This window comes from Erinaceus europaeus, chromosome 7 (genome assembly GCF_950295315.1).
Source record: "Erinaceus europaeus chromosome 7, mEriEur2.1, whole genome shotgun sequence".
NCBI lineage: Eukaryota > Metazoa > Chordata > Mammalia > Eulipotyphla > Erinaceidae > Erinaceus > Erinaceus europaeus.
The window spans coordinates 80,223,209-80,239,226 of NC_080168.1; the positions used below are offsets into that span (position 1 = coordinate 80,223,209).

General features: G+C 36.9%; 1 protein-coding gene across 3 annotated transcripts in view; it reads left to right on the forward strand.

Annotated features, from left to right (window-relative positions):
* Positions 1-16,018, forward strand: part of RB1 (RB transcriptional corepressor 1) — a 182,463-nt gene that overhangs the window by 82,038 nt on the left and 84,407 nt on the right. For 2 of the 3 annotated variants that reach the window (XM_060194842.1, XM_060194841.1), the window contains exons 14-17: positions 1,415-1,471; positions 1,586-1,617; positions 1,699-1,775; positions 2,971-3,167. In XM_060194842.1, the coding sequence (XP_060050825.1) occupies positions 1,415-1,471; positions 1,586-1,617; positions 1,699-1,775; positions 2,971-3,167 (363 nt within the window). Of the gene's footprint in view, positions 1-1,414; positions 1,472-1,585; positions 1,618-1,698; positions 1,776-2,970; positions 3,168-15,636; positions 15,787-16,018 lie in introns of all 3 variants that reach the window. The other variant, XM_060194840.1, reaches the window with a different exon arrangement.

Sequence of the window (16,018 nt, forward strand, 5' to 3'; positions counted from 1 at the left end):
TTTTATGAATTGTCATTTAACTTGTCTGAACTCTGGTTTCCATATTTATTCTCTATTATATGACTATAATGAGTATATAAAAATTACATTTTTATGCCACTGGTATGTCAGATAATTGCATTTAGAAGTTCTTTTTGGCTGTGTATGCAACTTGTGTTTATAATTTGCAGTGAAGGAAAATAGTTTGAGAGCCTGTATGCATTTCTAAAATTTAATGGTCTCTTGAACTCTTGGGAACTAGTTATTTAACTTAATCTTTTCCAAGTAAGATTAGTAGGTATGAGTTTTGCTTGTGTTAGTTTTACGTGCTAGTGAACACAGACTATTCACTTACTTGAACTCTTGAAAATAAATGCTGTAGGTCACAGGAAGTATACACTAAGTATATAATGTAATTAAAACAATATCAAATATATAGCATATCCTTGGTGTTTATGTGTATGTGTGCATATATAGAGAGAGACACATGTAAATTCTGTGGTTTATGTATACAGTTATGTAGACTGAATTGTAGGATGAAAGAAAATGCAATACTGATTCTTTTCTCATTGTAATTTATTGGGAAAGTTTTTATACTTCAGGCTTAAGTTTTAGGCAAGCTGTCTTGTGACCTCTTTACGGCAGTATTTCCAAGAGTCAGAAATGTATTTCTTTTTTTATTATTGTTAAATATTTTATTATTTTGTTAATCTCTTAATTGTAGTTTTAATAGTTTACAGTTGACAGTAAAATACAGTAGTTTGTACGTGCATAACATTTCCCAGTTTTCCACAAAACAGTGCAACCCCTACTATGTCTTCCTCTGCCACCATGTTCCAGGACCTGAACCCTCCCCCTCCACCCCAGAGTCTTTTACTTTTGTGTAATACACCAATTCCAGCCCAAGTTCTGCTTTGTGTTTTCCCTTCTGATCTTCTTTTTCAACTTCTATGAGTAAGATTATCCCATATTCATCCTCCTGTGTCTGACTTATCTCACTTAACATGATTCCTTCCAGTTCCATCCAAGATGGGGTAAAGAAGGTGAATTCACCATTTTTAATAGCTGAGTAGTATTCCGTTGTGTATAGCTTGCACAGCCACTCATCTGTTGTTGGATACCTGGATTGCCTCTAGGTTTTGGCTATTACAGATTGTGTTGCTATGAACATAGGTATACACAGGTCTTTTTGGATGGGTATATTTGATTCCTCAGGATATATCCCCAGGAGAGGAATTGTAAGATCATAGGGCTGGTCCACTTCTAGCCTTCTGAGAGTTCTCCAGACTGCTCTCCACAGAGGTTGGACCAGTTGACATTCCCACCAGCTGTGCAGGCGGATTCAGAAATGTATTTCAAGAGTAAACTTTTAAAAAAACTTACAGTGACTTTCTAAAATAGTGAAATTTGTCTCTTTTTTTTTTTTTCCTTATAGCGATACAAACTTGGAGTGCGACTGTACTACCGAGTAATGGAATCCATGCTTAAATCAGTAAGTTGCACAGAATACAGTGGAAAAATAAAAAGTTCAGTAAACACACACACACACACACACACACACACACACACACATATTCCAGTTAAACATTTTTGTATCTTACTTTAGGAAGAAGAACGACTGTCCATTCAAAATTTTAGGTAAGATTTTTAGTTCTAGTAGTTTTTTTTTTTTATTCTTTTCATAAAAGCAAATGTTTCAAAATCTTTTTTCCCTCTTAGCAAACTCCTGAATGACAACATCTTTCATATGTCTCTCTTGGCGTGCGCTCTTGAGGTTGTAATGGCTACATATAGCAGTAAGTTAAATTTTAGTAAATAAACATTTTAACTGTTTATAGTAAAAAAATTAAGATGTAATTTTTTTTTGAGGGGTAAAGTTAAAGAGAAGAAAATGCATATGCTGTATCACTATGCACTAATGAGTGTAATGGGTCATCATTATTAGACATGTAAAATTTTGTTGACTAAAATATTTTGGGTCATCTTAAGGGTGTGTTTCTCTATTCTCAGCTTTTATTCTGGACTGTACAGAATCCAGGACAGAATACCTACTGAAATTCCTTATAGATCCACAAGATTATAAGATGTCAAAGCAATAATTGAGCAGTCTGATATAGATACATGGTTATTAACACAATGTCACATAAAGTTTGGAACTTCAATTTACCAATTAGGCAGATCAAAGGCCACTATCAGTGTTTTTTAAAAAACATATAAACATTTGTTATTTTGCAAATAATGTAAATATTTTCACACTGTTGGTAGATGAAAACATATAGGGATATAAATAAAAATCTGATAAATGACAAAATAGTAAATGTATAAAATATGACTACTCATTAATAACTAAGAAATACATATTTGAAAGAAGTATCATTTTCTAACTAATCAAATTATCAAAATCTTAAAGATTCCCCCCTTCCTCCAGGATTAATGATACAATTAAAATGGATATATTAAGCACTGCTGGTGAAATAGTAAACCTGGCTCTGGCAAAAGTTTGGAGTATTTATACCTTTGAAAATTTAAAAGCTTTGATTTATTTTTCTAAGAAAAAAATATATACATGTACACAAAATTTGGAACACTGTTTACTAGGAGTCTGTAAACTCTGAAAGTATCTGCTCTAAAGAAAAACCTAGGGGCTAAGCGGTGCTGTATCTGGTAGAATGCACACATTGTCATGCACAAGGGCCTGGGTTCAAGCCCCATGTCCCCATCTGTGGGGGGTGGGGGAGGGGAGTTTCAGGAGTGGTGTAGCAGTTGTTGCAGTTGTTTCTTTTTCCCTCTCCCTCTTTATTTCCCTTTCTCTCTCAATTTCTCTCTGCCTCTATAAAAATATATAAGTAAATAAAAATTTTAAAAAGTTTTTAGTCTTTCCACTTGATTTTTTTTGGTTTGTTTGTTTGATAAAACCTTCCAACCTAAAAAGATGTAGTTTAAGGCTTAACATTTCATACCTAAGTTACATTTTTTCTTTCATTTTTTTAGGAAGTACATCTCAGAATCTTGATACTGGAACAGATTTGTCCTTCCCATGGATTCTGAATGTACTTAATTTAAAAGCCTTTGATTTTTACAAAGTGATTGAAAGTTTTATCAAAGCAGAAGCCAACTTGACCAGAGAAATGATAAAACATTTAGAACGATGTGAACATCGAATCATGGAATCCCTTGCATGGCTCTCAGTAAGTAACTAGATAAAGTAATTAATAGATACTCATGTACATATGGCTAACAGCTATCTGTGAAAGATATTTGTTAAAATCTACCTCAGGAAAAATATGCAATTAATGAATAACTAACGTGATTTTCGTGTATAGTCCAAGAGTTCAAGTAGAATAATACAGTGGGGTTTTCTTTCATTTGAGCTCCCTAGATCATCTAACACAGTGACTTAAGTAAGTATAGATTTTTTTTTGTTTTTTTTAATTTTTAAAAAATATTTATTCCCTTTTATTGCCCTTGTTGTTTTATTGTTGTTCTTACTGATGTCGTCATTGTTGGATAGGACAGAGAGAAATGGGGAGAGGAAGGGAAGACGGGGAGAGAAAGATAGACACCTACAGACCTGCTTCACCACCTGTGAAGCGACTCCCTTGCATGTGGAGAGCCAGGGACTCGAACCGGGATCCTTATGCCGGTCCTTGCACTTGGCACCACATGCGCTTAACCCACTGTGCTACTGACCAACTCCCTAGTATAGGTTTTCTTAACGCATGGTATCTTGAACAGAACCCTTCAAAATATTTGGGTAGCTTTAAATTAGAGGTGTCCTGTTTAAATATTTAAATGCCTACTTTTAAGTTTCAACAGTGTTATAGCTGAGATTAAGTTTTATTTTTATAATAAAAGGAATATTTTTTTCACTTCAGGTTGACTACTTTTCATTTCTGTTGTTAAAAAGCCCCCAAAATCTGCACAATTGTTCGTTTATAGTTACTGTTTGTGTCATTGTAGGGCCATAGATCATATTCTCTAGCTATTCTATTTATAGGATATTACCTATCTATAAGACTTCTGTTTTGGGCATCGGTAGCATTCCTGTGTAGCAGTATTAAAATATATTTGAAATTCTTTTATACTCTTTAAATTTGTTTCATTGAGTTGGATTTTATAACTCTTCGAACATAGAGCTGAATTCTTTTCAAACTATGTTGCATGCTAAGCATATTTTTTTTGATATATGCTAGTGAAAAAATTGAAGAGTAGTATCCCAACCAGTGCGTGCAAGCTTAGTTTAATGGCTAAAAGATGTTTCTTGTTTGTTTTGCTTTGCTTTTGATAACTTTTGTTTTACACCGTCTTAAATTTTCAGTATGTTTTCCAGTAACTTTCATATACAAATTCTCTTAGACAAAAGTTTTAACATGGAACTTTCTGCTTGGAGATCTTGCCAGGTATTACAAGTTTTTAAGCAAGTAATACTTCAGAACAATACCAGGTTGATATTTAATTAGTTATAATTGCAGGATACAGAAGTTTCTTTAGTTTTTTGGACCCAGAAAATTCAGTATGGCTAAATGTACCAACATTAAAAAAACTTACTTAAAGATGATAATGAATAAAGTAACTATGTAGAATCTTACATACAATCTTTCTAAGTTTTCACCCTGTAAGAAATTATTACAATGTCCTTCAGGCTTGCTATATGTCCCATAGAATCAAAAGAAAACAATAAAGAATTTAACATTTCAACAAACTAGGAAATTTACCATAGACATATAAAGAAATTCTGGAAGACGTACTATCATACTTCAAAAAAATACTATTTTAACAGGTAAGCATGGGTTGAATAGGCAGTTTATAAGTGAAATATTACAAATCTTATGTTTATGCATACAATGAAATAAGTTAGTGTTTTTTCTTTTCTTTGTTGTTGACAGTGTTGATAGAAAAGGAGAGAAATTGGCAGAGAAAGACCTAGGAGGGGTTGAATTGTTATGTGGAAAACTGGGAAATGTTATGAATGTACAAACTATTGTATTTTACTGTCAACTATAAACCATTAATCTCCTAATAAAGAGATTAAAAAAAAAAGAAAGGAGAGAAGTAGGGAAAGTTGATACGACATTGCAGTAGTTGTAGTTTGTAACTTCTTTATATAAGGAAATCTACTTTGTAAGAAATAGAGTGATTGTGACTGGCAGAAACCTTTTAGATTCTGGGGAAATTAAATCAAAGTAGCAAAAAGAAATAGATAAGTAATTAATAAGTAAAGAGTACTTTCCAGAGTCTGATGGGCCTTCTCCCAGAAATTGAAACATGACTGTTACCAGGAAGGAGCTAAACTCATCTTTAGAGAATTTTATTTTGGTCATCATACACCTGCTATCCTCCCCATTGTGAGGAATAGAAAAGAAAAGAGACCTGAATTTCATGGAAGAGGTAGTAATTTTATTGTTTACTTATTTATTTGTTACTTATTTATTTATTTAAACTTTTGCCAGAGCACTGCTCAGCTGTAGCTTAATAGTGGTGCTGGGACTGAACCTGGAACCTTTGGTGCTATAGGCACGAAATCCTTTTTCTATAATTGTTATGTTACCTCCTCTGTCCCAAATAGAATTAGTTAATGCTTAAAATTTGCATGTGTGTAGTCTGGGAGGTTGTGCAGTGGATAAAGCATTGGATTCTCAACCATGAGGTCTCAAGTTCAATCCCCAGCAGCACATGTACCAGAGTGATGACTGTTTCTCTCTGTTCACCTTTCTCATGAATTAATAAAAATAATTTAAAAAAATTTGCATGTGTTCAGGCCTATTTATCTGAATTACTGGCTTTCTAAGATTCTAAACAATATTCTTTTCTTTAGAGAATTTTTAGAGAGAAAGTAAACTGCCCAAAATCTAGTAAGGGATATAATTGATTAATAATAAAATGGAGTATAAATTATAAACCTTTGAATTTAAACTCGATTGTGTCTGTAAGGGGTGAAATTATAGATGAGTTTTTATTTAGTGAGATATTTTTAGTGTTTGAATAGAAAAGTAGACACATGACACACAAATAGTACACTTTGAATTCTTCCTATGAGAGACATTTTAGATAAGGAGATCCAATATAAGTATTTTATAGAATTATTTTTATTGATGTGTATGTCTAACATATATATGTATATAGAGAAAAGTTTTTATTACAAGTGACTGTTTAATTAACCTCACAATTTAACCTCACATATTACCAAAACCTAGGTCAAAAGTCAGAACAGACTTCCATAGTCTTTTTAATGATATTTTAAACATCTAAACCTTTGACCTGAAGTAATTTTTTATCACTTGTTCAGTTACCAGATGTCTTATATTTGCCTTTCAAAGATGTATTTTACTTAAATGAGAGGAGAGGGAGAGGGGAGAGAGAGAGAAAGGTGCAGGCAAGAGAGAGGCAGAGGTGTGCAAGCACATTGCTCATTTCTCACTGATGGTGGCTCCTTGAATAGAGCCTGGGACCTCTGGGGTCACTGGCATCAAAGTCTGGTTTTCAAGTGCTTTGCTCTCTCCACAAACCTTCGTAGCCTTTTTAGTCTATCAAAATAAGAATTTTTGGAAGGAAGAAGAACACCTCTTTCTTTTGATTCCTGGTAACATATGAGCATAAAAAGCTAACCAACTGATTGAAAAAAAAACTAGTGAAATCTTATTCTCTGGGGGACTTACAGGATTAGAGGTAATTTAGAATGAAACATAGGTGAGGTTAGGTTAAATGACTTACAGATGTTTAGGCCTCTTACATCTGTTAAGCAGCTTATAATATCAACAGATAATTTGACAAGATTAGAGTATCTGTTTCAACATATTCAAACTTTACCAGATTTTGACAGTAAGATTTTTATAAAATGAACTTCTGGTGTATCTTTCTTCAGTAATCTCTTTTTCATGGACTATTGTGGACTTTTTCTTTTTTCTTTTTTAAAAAATTTTTGTCAAAGACAAATTTTTAAAATATTTATTTATTCCCTTTTGTTGTCCTTGTTGTTTTATTGTTGTTGTTGTTGTTGTTATTGATGTAATTGTTGGATAGGACAGAGAGAAATGGAGAGAGGAGGGGAAGACAGAGAGGGGGAGAGAAAGACACCTGCAGACCTGCTTCACTGCCTGTGTAGCGACTCCACTGCAGGTGGGGAGCCGGGGTCTCGAACCGGGATCCTTACGCTGTTCCTTGGGCTTTGCACCATGTATGCTTAACCTACTGCGCCACTGCTGGACTCCCATGGACTTTTTAAAAAATTAATTAATTAATTAATTAATTTATTACTTTTGTTGCCCTTGTTTTTGTTATTGTTGTAGTTATTATTATTGATGTCATTGTTTTTGGATAGGACAGAGAGAAATGGAGAGAGGAGGGGAAAACAGAGAGGAGGAGAGAAAGACAGACACCTGCAGACCTGCTTCACCGCCAGTGAAGCGACTCCCCTGCAGGTGGGGAGCTGGGGGCTCGAACCGGGATCCTTATGTGGTCCTTGCACTTTGCACCACCTGCGCTTAACCCGCTGCGCTACCACCTGACTCCCTCCCATGGACTTTTTTTTTTTTGTTCTTTCCCCATTTCTAGCCATCTTGGACTAATTCCCTAATGGCAATCAAAGAAATTTTTTTTTTTTTTTACATAAAGGGTGAAATAAAGTAGAGAGAGTCAAAAAGAAGAGACACCACAACACTGTTTCATTGCCAGTGAAGCTTCCATTTTGCATAGAGTTTCCGTCTGGTGGCTGAGGCTTGAACCTAGGGTTCTTGCACATGATTAATTGTATGTTCTACCGGCTGCATTTTCCCCAGTCAAATAACTTTTTAAAAAGTTTTATTTATTAATAAGAAGAATAGGAGGGAGAGAGAAAGAGAACCAGAACATCACTTTGGCATGTGCACTGCCTAGGATTGAACTCATGACCTCATGTTTGAGAGTCCAATTCTGTGCCCATTGTACTACCTCCCAGGCCACAACCAAAAAGTTTTAAAAATATTTATTCATTCATTCATTCTTTCATTCATTCATTGACTAGAGAGAGAGAGAAATTGCGAGGGAAGGGAGAGATTGAGAGAAAGAGAAACAGTTGTAGTACTACTTCACTGCTGGTGAAGCTTCTCCCCAACCTGCATCTGGGGAATAGGGACTTGAACTTTAACCCTTCTGCATTGTAACATGTACTCAATGAAGTGTTTCACTGCCAGGCCTCCCAAAGAATGTTTATAATGCAAATCATACCATCTATTTCACTAATGAAAACTTTGTTTGGAGAACTTGTGCATTTGTCAGGGAGTTTGTGAAGTGAAATGATTTTCTTTTTTTTTCCCATTATCACTTTATTGAGGAAATGTTGATTTATAGGATTGTTACTGTCACAAGCATACATTTCCACACTTTCCAAAGCTTTCATGTTATTTATTCAGATGTTAACTTATATTTATTGTACTGTTCACACTTATATTGAAATTTTTAATGAAAAGGTACTTTAACATTTTTTGAAATAGTAACACCAAAGTGTTTACTAGTCATTGTATTCCAAATTACCTCAATTCTCAATTAAATATTCATTCAAGTCAGAGATAGCTCACTTAGTAAGGCTTATGCCTGGCCACACATAACCCAAATTTGAGCCCAGTACTACATGAGAGTGCCTTGACACCAGAGGAAGCTCCAGTACTGTGGTGGCTCTTCCACTCTATCTTTATCTTAATGGGGAAAAAAATGACTCTGGAAAAGTGTAATCATGCATGCCAAAAATAATAATAATAATAATAATAATGTCAATCTGACTTAGTAATGTCGTTGACTTTATTAAATTACTTCTCTCAAGTAAATGTTGAAAACAATGTATAAGGGAGGCTGGTCAAATAAGTCAGTTTGATAGTGCACTGCTTTGGTATGTACCTGGCCCCCACAGCATTGAAGGAAGCTTTAGTGCTGTGGTCTCATTCTCTGCCTGTCTGCTTCTTTATATATATATATATCTAAAATAAAATTTGAAAAAGAAAAAGGGGAGTCAGGCAGTAGTGCAGTGGGTTAAGCGCATGTGGCGCAAAGTGCAAGGACCTATAAGAATCCTGGTTAGAGCCCCCGGCTCCCCACCTGTAGGGGAGTCGCTTCACAGGCGGTGAAGCAAGACTGCAGGTGTCTTATCTTTCTCTCCCCCTCTCTGTCTTCCCCTCCTTTCTCCATTTCTCTCTGTCCTATCTAACAATGATGACATCAACAACAACAACAATGAAAAACAATAAGGGTAACAAAAAGGGAAAATAAATATTTAAAAAAGAATCAATGAATCAATGCACAACTATTAACAGTGATAAAATTTTGAACTTTTTTTTAAAGATTTTATTTATGAGAACGACAGGAGGAGAGAGAAAGAACCAGACATTACTCTGGCATATGTGCTGCCAGGGATCGAACTCGGGACCTCATGCCTGAGAGTCCAAAATTTTATCACTGCACCACCTCCTGGACCACAAAATTTTGACCTTTTAAGTGAATGTTAAAATTTTGTTACTGTAAGCATGAAAGCTTTTCAGTACTTCAAAGATTTTTCAGATGAAATCAGTGGTGATATTAATAGATATGATTTTTAAATAATATATAGAGATTTTTCAGCAGTTTTAAAGATCTGTAATTCAGGGAATCATTGCCATATAGCTAGTGGTTCATGTTATAAAATCATACGTGGTTAAAAAATGTCTTCCAAGTTTTAGGTTGACCAACAGATTATAAGGTTTTGAAATAAGTGATCCCTTCATTTCCAATGGTCTCTTTCTCTCAAAGACAGGGTAACAGAGGAGAGCGAGAGAGCGAGCGAGAGCAAGAGTGAGAGAGAGAGAGAGAGAGAATGAATCATAGAATCATAGACTACTTCACCACTCATGAAGCTTCCTCATGTGTACACTCCCATGTGGTAGCTGCAACTTGAACCTGAGTCCTTATGTATGGCAAAGTGTATACTTTAGCTATCTCTAGCCCCTACAAAACTAACTTTTAAGAACTGGCCACTTGTTGAAAGTTGGTGTAGTGTCAAAAAATGACCATAATTTTCTGAGAAGTCTATTTAAATATTCCTACATTTTCCAATTGCATATTATGTGAGACCACATTTTATTATACTTAAAAAAAACCCAACTGATTAACAAAGTAAGTATAAAAGCTATGAGAATTTACTTGTGTTCTGTAAATCCAGATATTAAAGAAATTTGCAAAATTGTAAATCAGTATCATTGTTCTCACTAGTGAGACCCAGAATTTTGTTCTCTGTTACTACTTGAAATGACAGAGTGGTGTCTCTTTCTCTCAGTAAAATTAAATAAACAACATCTAAAATTTCCCCTCAGTCCTAATTTAATTTAATTTAGTCTTAATTAAGATTTAGCTAATAGTGCAGCAAATACACTTTTTATAAATTTTAGATGAGCAAATTTAGTCTTAGGGATGTCTGAGAATTTACACTAAACCACCCACACTAAATGGGAGAGTTATGATTTAAACCCAGATTTCTCTGAACCAGAGCTACTAATTCATATGTTTTATAAAGTAAGTAAACTTTGGAGGCTAGATACAAACAATCACCTAAGGAGAGAATACAGTAAAAAAAAAAAAAGAAAGAAAGAAAGCAGCTAAAGTGAAACAGTGCTGCAGATGTCTCTTTCTATATCCCTCTCTCCCCAGCACCCTACTCAATTTATCTCTGTCCTATCAAATAAATAAAAAAGAAAAAATGGCTGCCAGTTGTGGTGGCTATGTCCTGCAGGTATCTAGTCCTGTGATAATCCTGGTGACAATTTTAAAAAAGCAGCTGAAAAGAATGTTGAGGAGCTCTAACATTTAAAGGATAGGCAGAAAAGAGAAGCCTCCATAAAGAGACTGAAATTGAACAGCCAGAGGAAGAGAAAAATGAGAAGTGCTGGAAGGAGAGAGAGCACTCACTATAGGGTCTTAATGTTTTCTTTTTTTCAGGTATTGCTTGAGCAGTGCTGGGAAGTGTGCATTGGTTTCAGCAACATGGGAATTATTGGCGGATGGTAGCATGAACTGTTACAAGAAGTGATTGGGGGAGGAGTAGACTGCAGAGAAATTAGGATGAGATGTGAATGAGAGACAAAGTAGAGGGGAGTAGTAGATTGCTTTTACTGGTCTTGTCTGTAAAGGAAAGTAAAGGTATACCTGGAAATATGTGAGGTGGAAGGAAGAGTATTATTATTTATTTATGCATACAGGGTTTTCACTGGGGCTTGGTGCCTGCACTACTAATCCACTGCTCCTGGAGGCAATTTTTTCTATTTTATTGCCTTTGCTGTTATTGTTGTTATGGGACAGGACGAAGAGAAATTGAGAGAGGAGGGAAAGACAGAGGAAGGGAGAGAAAACTAGACACCTGCAGACCTGCTTCACTGTTGTGAAGCATCTACCCTGCAATAACAATAACAATAATAATATTGGGGAGCCGAGGCCTCAAACCAGGATCCTTATTCCAGTCCTTGCGCTTAGCGCCATGTGCACTTAACTGCTGCCCTACCACCTGGCCCCTTATTATTTCTTTTAAGGTAGGAAATATGAGATGTTGATGGAAAAGAGCCATTAAGAGTGTGGCAGTTTAGGAAGTGGTATAGTGTTTGGAGTGTTGGACTTGAATACATGAGGTCCTGAGTTCAACCACTAGCATTGTATATGCCAGAGTCACTCTGGTTATTTTTTCCTGTCCCTCTCATGTTAATAAAGAATATATATATATCCTCCAGGATTATTGCTGGGGCTCGGTGCCTGCACTATGAATCCACTGCTTCTGAAGGCCATTCTTTCCCATCTTTGCCGTTGAGGTTGTTGTTGTTGGATAGGACAGAGAAAAATCAAGGGAGGAAAGGAGATGGGGAGAGAAAGATAGACACCTGCACACATTATTTCACCGCTTGTGAAGTGATCCCCCCCCCCCACTTTTCTTTGTAGAAGAGTGTCTGGAAAGACACATTAGTGAGCCTTTGTATTTTGTACATGGCTCTTTGCATCAGGGATTTGGGAAGAACTTGACTAGATAGTTTTATCCCTGCCTATGTGCTATATCAGCAGGTGTCTGGGGGCAGAATCCATTTCCATGATGTTGTTAATGCACAGTCTGGTACCTTGTTCTCACTTCTCCTTCCTTCCCTTCACCCTTTCCCCACGTGGCATTTCATCCCCCTAGCCATCACATAGCATTTTGACATTCGAGTAATCATGCTTCTGACAAAGCAACTGATTTATTCTAAAAGAACTATAGTTGGAAGCTGTATTCTGTTGGTAAAAGAGTTCACAGAAGCTGCCCAGATTCAAGATATCCCTTGAATATATGTCATTTTATGATTGAAGAGAAGCATGGTGGGATAGAAAATATTATGAAGGAAGGTCTGGTGGTGATACACCTTATTAGGTACACACATTACAGTGCACAAGAACCTGGGGTCAAGTCTCTGGTCTCTGCATTCAGGGGAAAGCTTCACAAGTGGTGAAACAGTATCTGTCTCTGTCCCTCTCTATCTCTCCCCTGTAGATTTCTCTCTGTCTTTATCCAATAATAAATAAATAAAAATATTTTTATATTTTTTATTTATTTATTGCCTCCAGGGTTATCTCTGGGCCTGCACCACGAATCCACCCCTCCTGGAGGCCTTTTTTTTTTTCCCTTTTGTTGCCCTTGTTGTCCATCAGTGTTGTTGTTACAATCATTGTTGTCGTTGTTGTTGGATAGGACAGAGAGAAATTGAGAGGGGAGGGGAAAACAGAGAGGGGGAGAGAAAGATAGACACTTGCAGACCTGCTTCACTGCCCATGAAGCCACTCCCCTGTAGGTGGGGAGCCAGGGTCTTGAACTGGGATCCTTAACGCTGGTCCCTGTGCTTTGCGCCATGTGTGCTCAACCTGCTGCACCACCGCCCGGCCCCCAATAAAAATATTTTTAAAAGAGTAACTTTCATTTTAAAAAAGGAAATTATTGCAGAGTAAAACAGACAGAAAGGAAAGGAGGAGGAAGGAAGGAAAGAAGGGAAAGAGGAAAAGGAAGAGAGAAAGCAAGCAGGCAAGTTTGTATTTGAATGCCATAAGAGAAGGAGATTTAGTTTATTAGTCTTTATTTTGTTTTTCTTTCTTCATAAAATAGAGCTGGGAGCTGAAGAGATAGCTTACCAGGTAGGGCACATGCCTTACCATGTACATGGCCTAAATTTGAGCCATGACACTATACGGGAGGTATCATGGCACCAGGACAAGCTCCCAGTCTGGTGTATCTTTCCTTCTCTTTCTATCTCTTTCTGAATGAAAAAGTTTTGGAGTGGTGAAATGATGCATACAGGAAGCCTGGGATTTTTTTTTAATTTTAACAGTTTATTTATTTATTTGTTATCTTTATTTATTGGATAGAGACAGCCAGAAATCAAGAGGGAGGGGGGTGATAGGGAGAGAGATAGAGAGACACCTGCAGCCCTGCTTCACCACTTGTAAAGCTTTCCCTGGCAGGTGGAAAAGCTCAACCAGGTGCACTACCACCCGCCCCCCTTTTTAATTTTTATTTATAAAAAGGAAACACTGACAAAAACCATAGGATAAAAGGGGTTAAATTCCACACAATTCCCATCACCAGAACTTCGTATCTTATCCCCCCCCCATAGCTTTCCTATTTTTTATCCCTCTGGGAGTATGGACCCAGGGTCATTATGGGGTGCAGAAGGTGGAAGGTCTGGCTTCTATAATTGCTTCCCCACTGAACATGGGCATTAACAGGTCAATCCATACTACCAGCCTGTCTCTCTCTTTCCCTAGTGGGGTGGGGTTCTGGGGAAGTGGGGCTCCAGGACACATTGGTGGGGTTGTCTGCCCAGGGAAGTTCAGTTGGCATCATAGTAGCACCTGGAACCTGGTGGCTGAAAAAAGAATTAACATATAAAAAGCCAAATAAATTGTTGACTAATCATGAACCTAAAGGCTGGAATAGTTCAGATGAAGAGTTTGGGGGTCTCTGTTTTGTAGATTGTTAATAAGCCTATTTTAGTTATATTCCAAAGGGCCCATGACTATACTAGGTTTTTTTTTTTTTTTTTCTTTCCTGAGCCTCACATCTGAAACGCAGTGGATCCAAGTTATTGTCTGGGGAGATGATGTCATGGTTGAAAAAAGACTAGGAAGCTGGATCAGGAAGAGAATAGCTCCTAAATATAGGAAAGGTGTATACATATTGTTGATTGTAAACCCTATCGATTTGATCTGATCTGGGGCCCATATTCAGCTTAGGAGCCTATGTGACTTCTGCATCCTTGTAGATCTCAGCTCACATTCTGTGGTTATGAGTAGGAATGTTCCAAGCTGCCCCAATATCAGAATCCATCTACCACACGTGGAACATAGAGTATGTTGTCCAGCCTCCCTTCGGAGGATGGAATATTCTCTATCATTGTTGATCCACATTGAGGGCAAGGTCAAGGCCTGGGATTTTCAAAAGAGCACACACATTATTGTGCTCAAGGGCTTAGGTTGAAGCCCCCAGTTCCCACCTGCAAGAGGAAAGCTTCAGGAGTGGTTAAGCAGTGCTGCAGGTATGTCTTTCTCTCTCTAACTTTATCCCCCCTTTTGAGTTCTAGCTCTTCTAATGAGTAAATAAATAAAATTTTAAAACAAACAAAAAATGAAGCAGAAAGAAAACTTGGGGAGGGGGAGAATAAAATATCAGTGAGTCATAAGACAACTCATACATGTGTTCCTGGCATCACTGAAAGTAGTAGAAGCCAACATTAAAGATATTTTAAGGAAATAGGTTCAAATATTCCAAAAATGATGAAATTCCTAATTCCTTCTATCCATAAGCATAAATATAAGGAATGGAAACTTGAGAAAACTGAACCAAGGCACATTTTAGTCAAGTTGGCTAAAACCAGCAATAATACAAAAAATTCTTGGGGGCCAGGTGGTGGTGGCACACTTGGTTAAGCACATATATCACCAGGTGGAAGGATTCAGGTTTGAGCCCCTGCTCCCTGCAGGGAGGACACTTCACAAGTGAGTGGTGAAGCAGGTGTGCAGGTCTCTCTCTCTCTCTCTCCACCTGTCTGTCTTTCCTTCTAACTCAATTTCTCTCTGTCCTGTCAAATAAAAATATTGAACCTGATTCCTTGTGCACTTAACTGGATGTGCTAAACCCAGCCTCTACTGCTTTACTATGGTTAGTTCCTGTAACTACGTTGTTATTTTTTTCTTTTGAAATAATTTAACCTGCCTCTATACTCTTTATTTTTTATCTCTAGAAATGAGTCTTTATCTCTACTGTGTGTGTGCTTTCCTTTACCTTCTTGAGCATGTTGAATATGACTGTAATGACCATTTTTAGTTCTATCTGTGTTCTTTTATTTCCTACCCCCCCCCCCACTGCTGCCTTTTTCAGACAGAAAGAGAGAGAGAGAGATAGAAGGAGAAAGGAAAGACACCATTGTACTAAAGCTTCAGCTAGAGGAATGGAGTTACCAGTATAATGTAGGCACCTTCCAAGGTGAGCTATCTTACAAATTCAGGTGTGGTTTTTTTTTTTTGTTTTTTTTTTTGACTAACAGACTCCTCCTCCTCCTTGTCCTCCTTCTTCCTCCAGTTTTCCACAGGCGCTTAATGCCTGTATGATTCCACCACTCTTGGTGTGGACTTTTATTTTCTCATTTTTAATTTCAGATGAAAATGGGCAGAAAAGGAGAGAGACAGGTAGGAGAGGCACCACAGCACCACTTCACTGTTCATGAAGTTTGCCTTGTGCAGTTCTTCCCATATGGTATCAAGAGCCTGAACCTGGGTTCCTGTACACAGAAAAGTGTGTTTTACAAGGTGTGCTATTTCCCAGTGCATGTTTCTTTTTAAAGTTGCCCTTTTTTCTCCTGCTTTCTTGGTAATACTTTACTGTGTATATTTATATTGTGAATATTACCTTAATGACTTCTGTATATTTTCACATTCCTCTCACTAAGTTTGAACTGTGTGTGGGAAGACTTCTATTCTTGTTGCTTTTAGATAAAACCAAGGCAGTCTTTGATCTGTGACTAGTTTCTTTTTCCTCTCC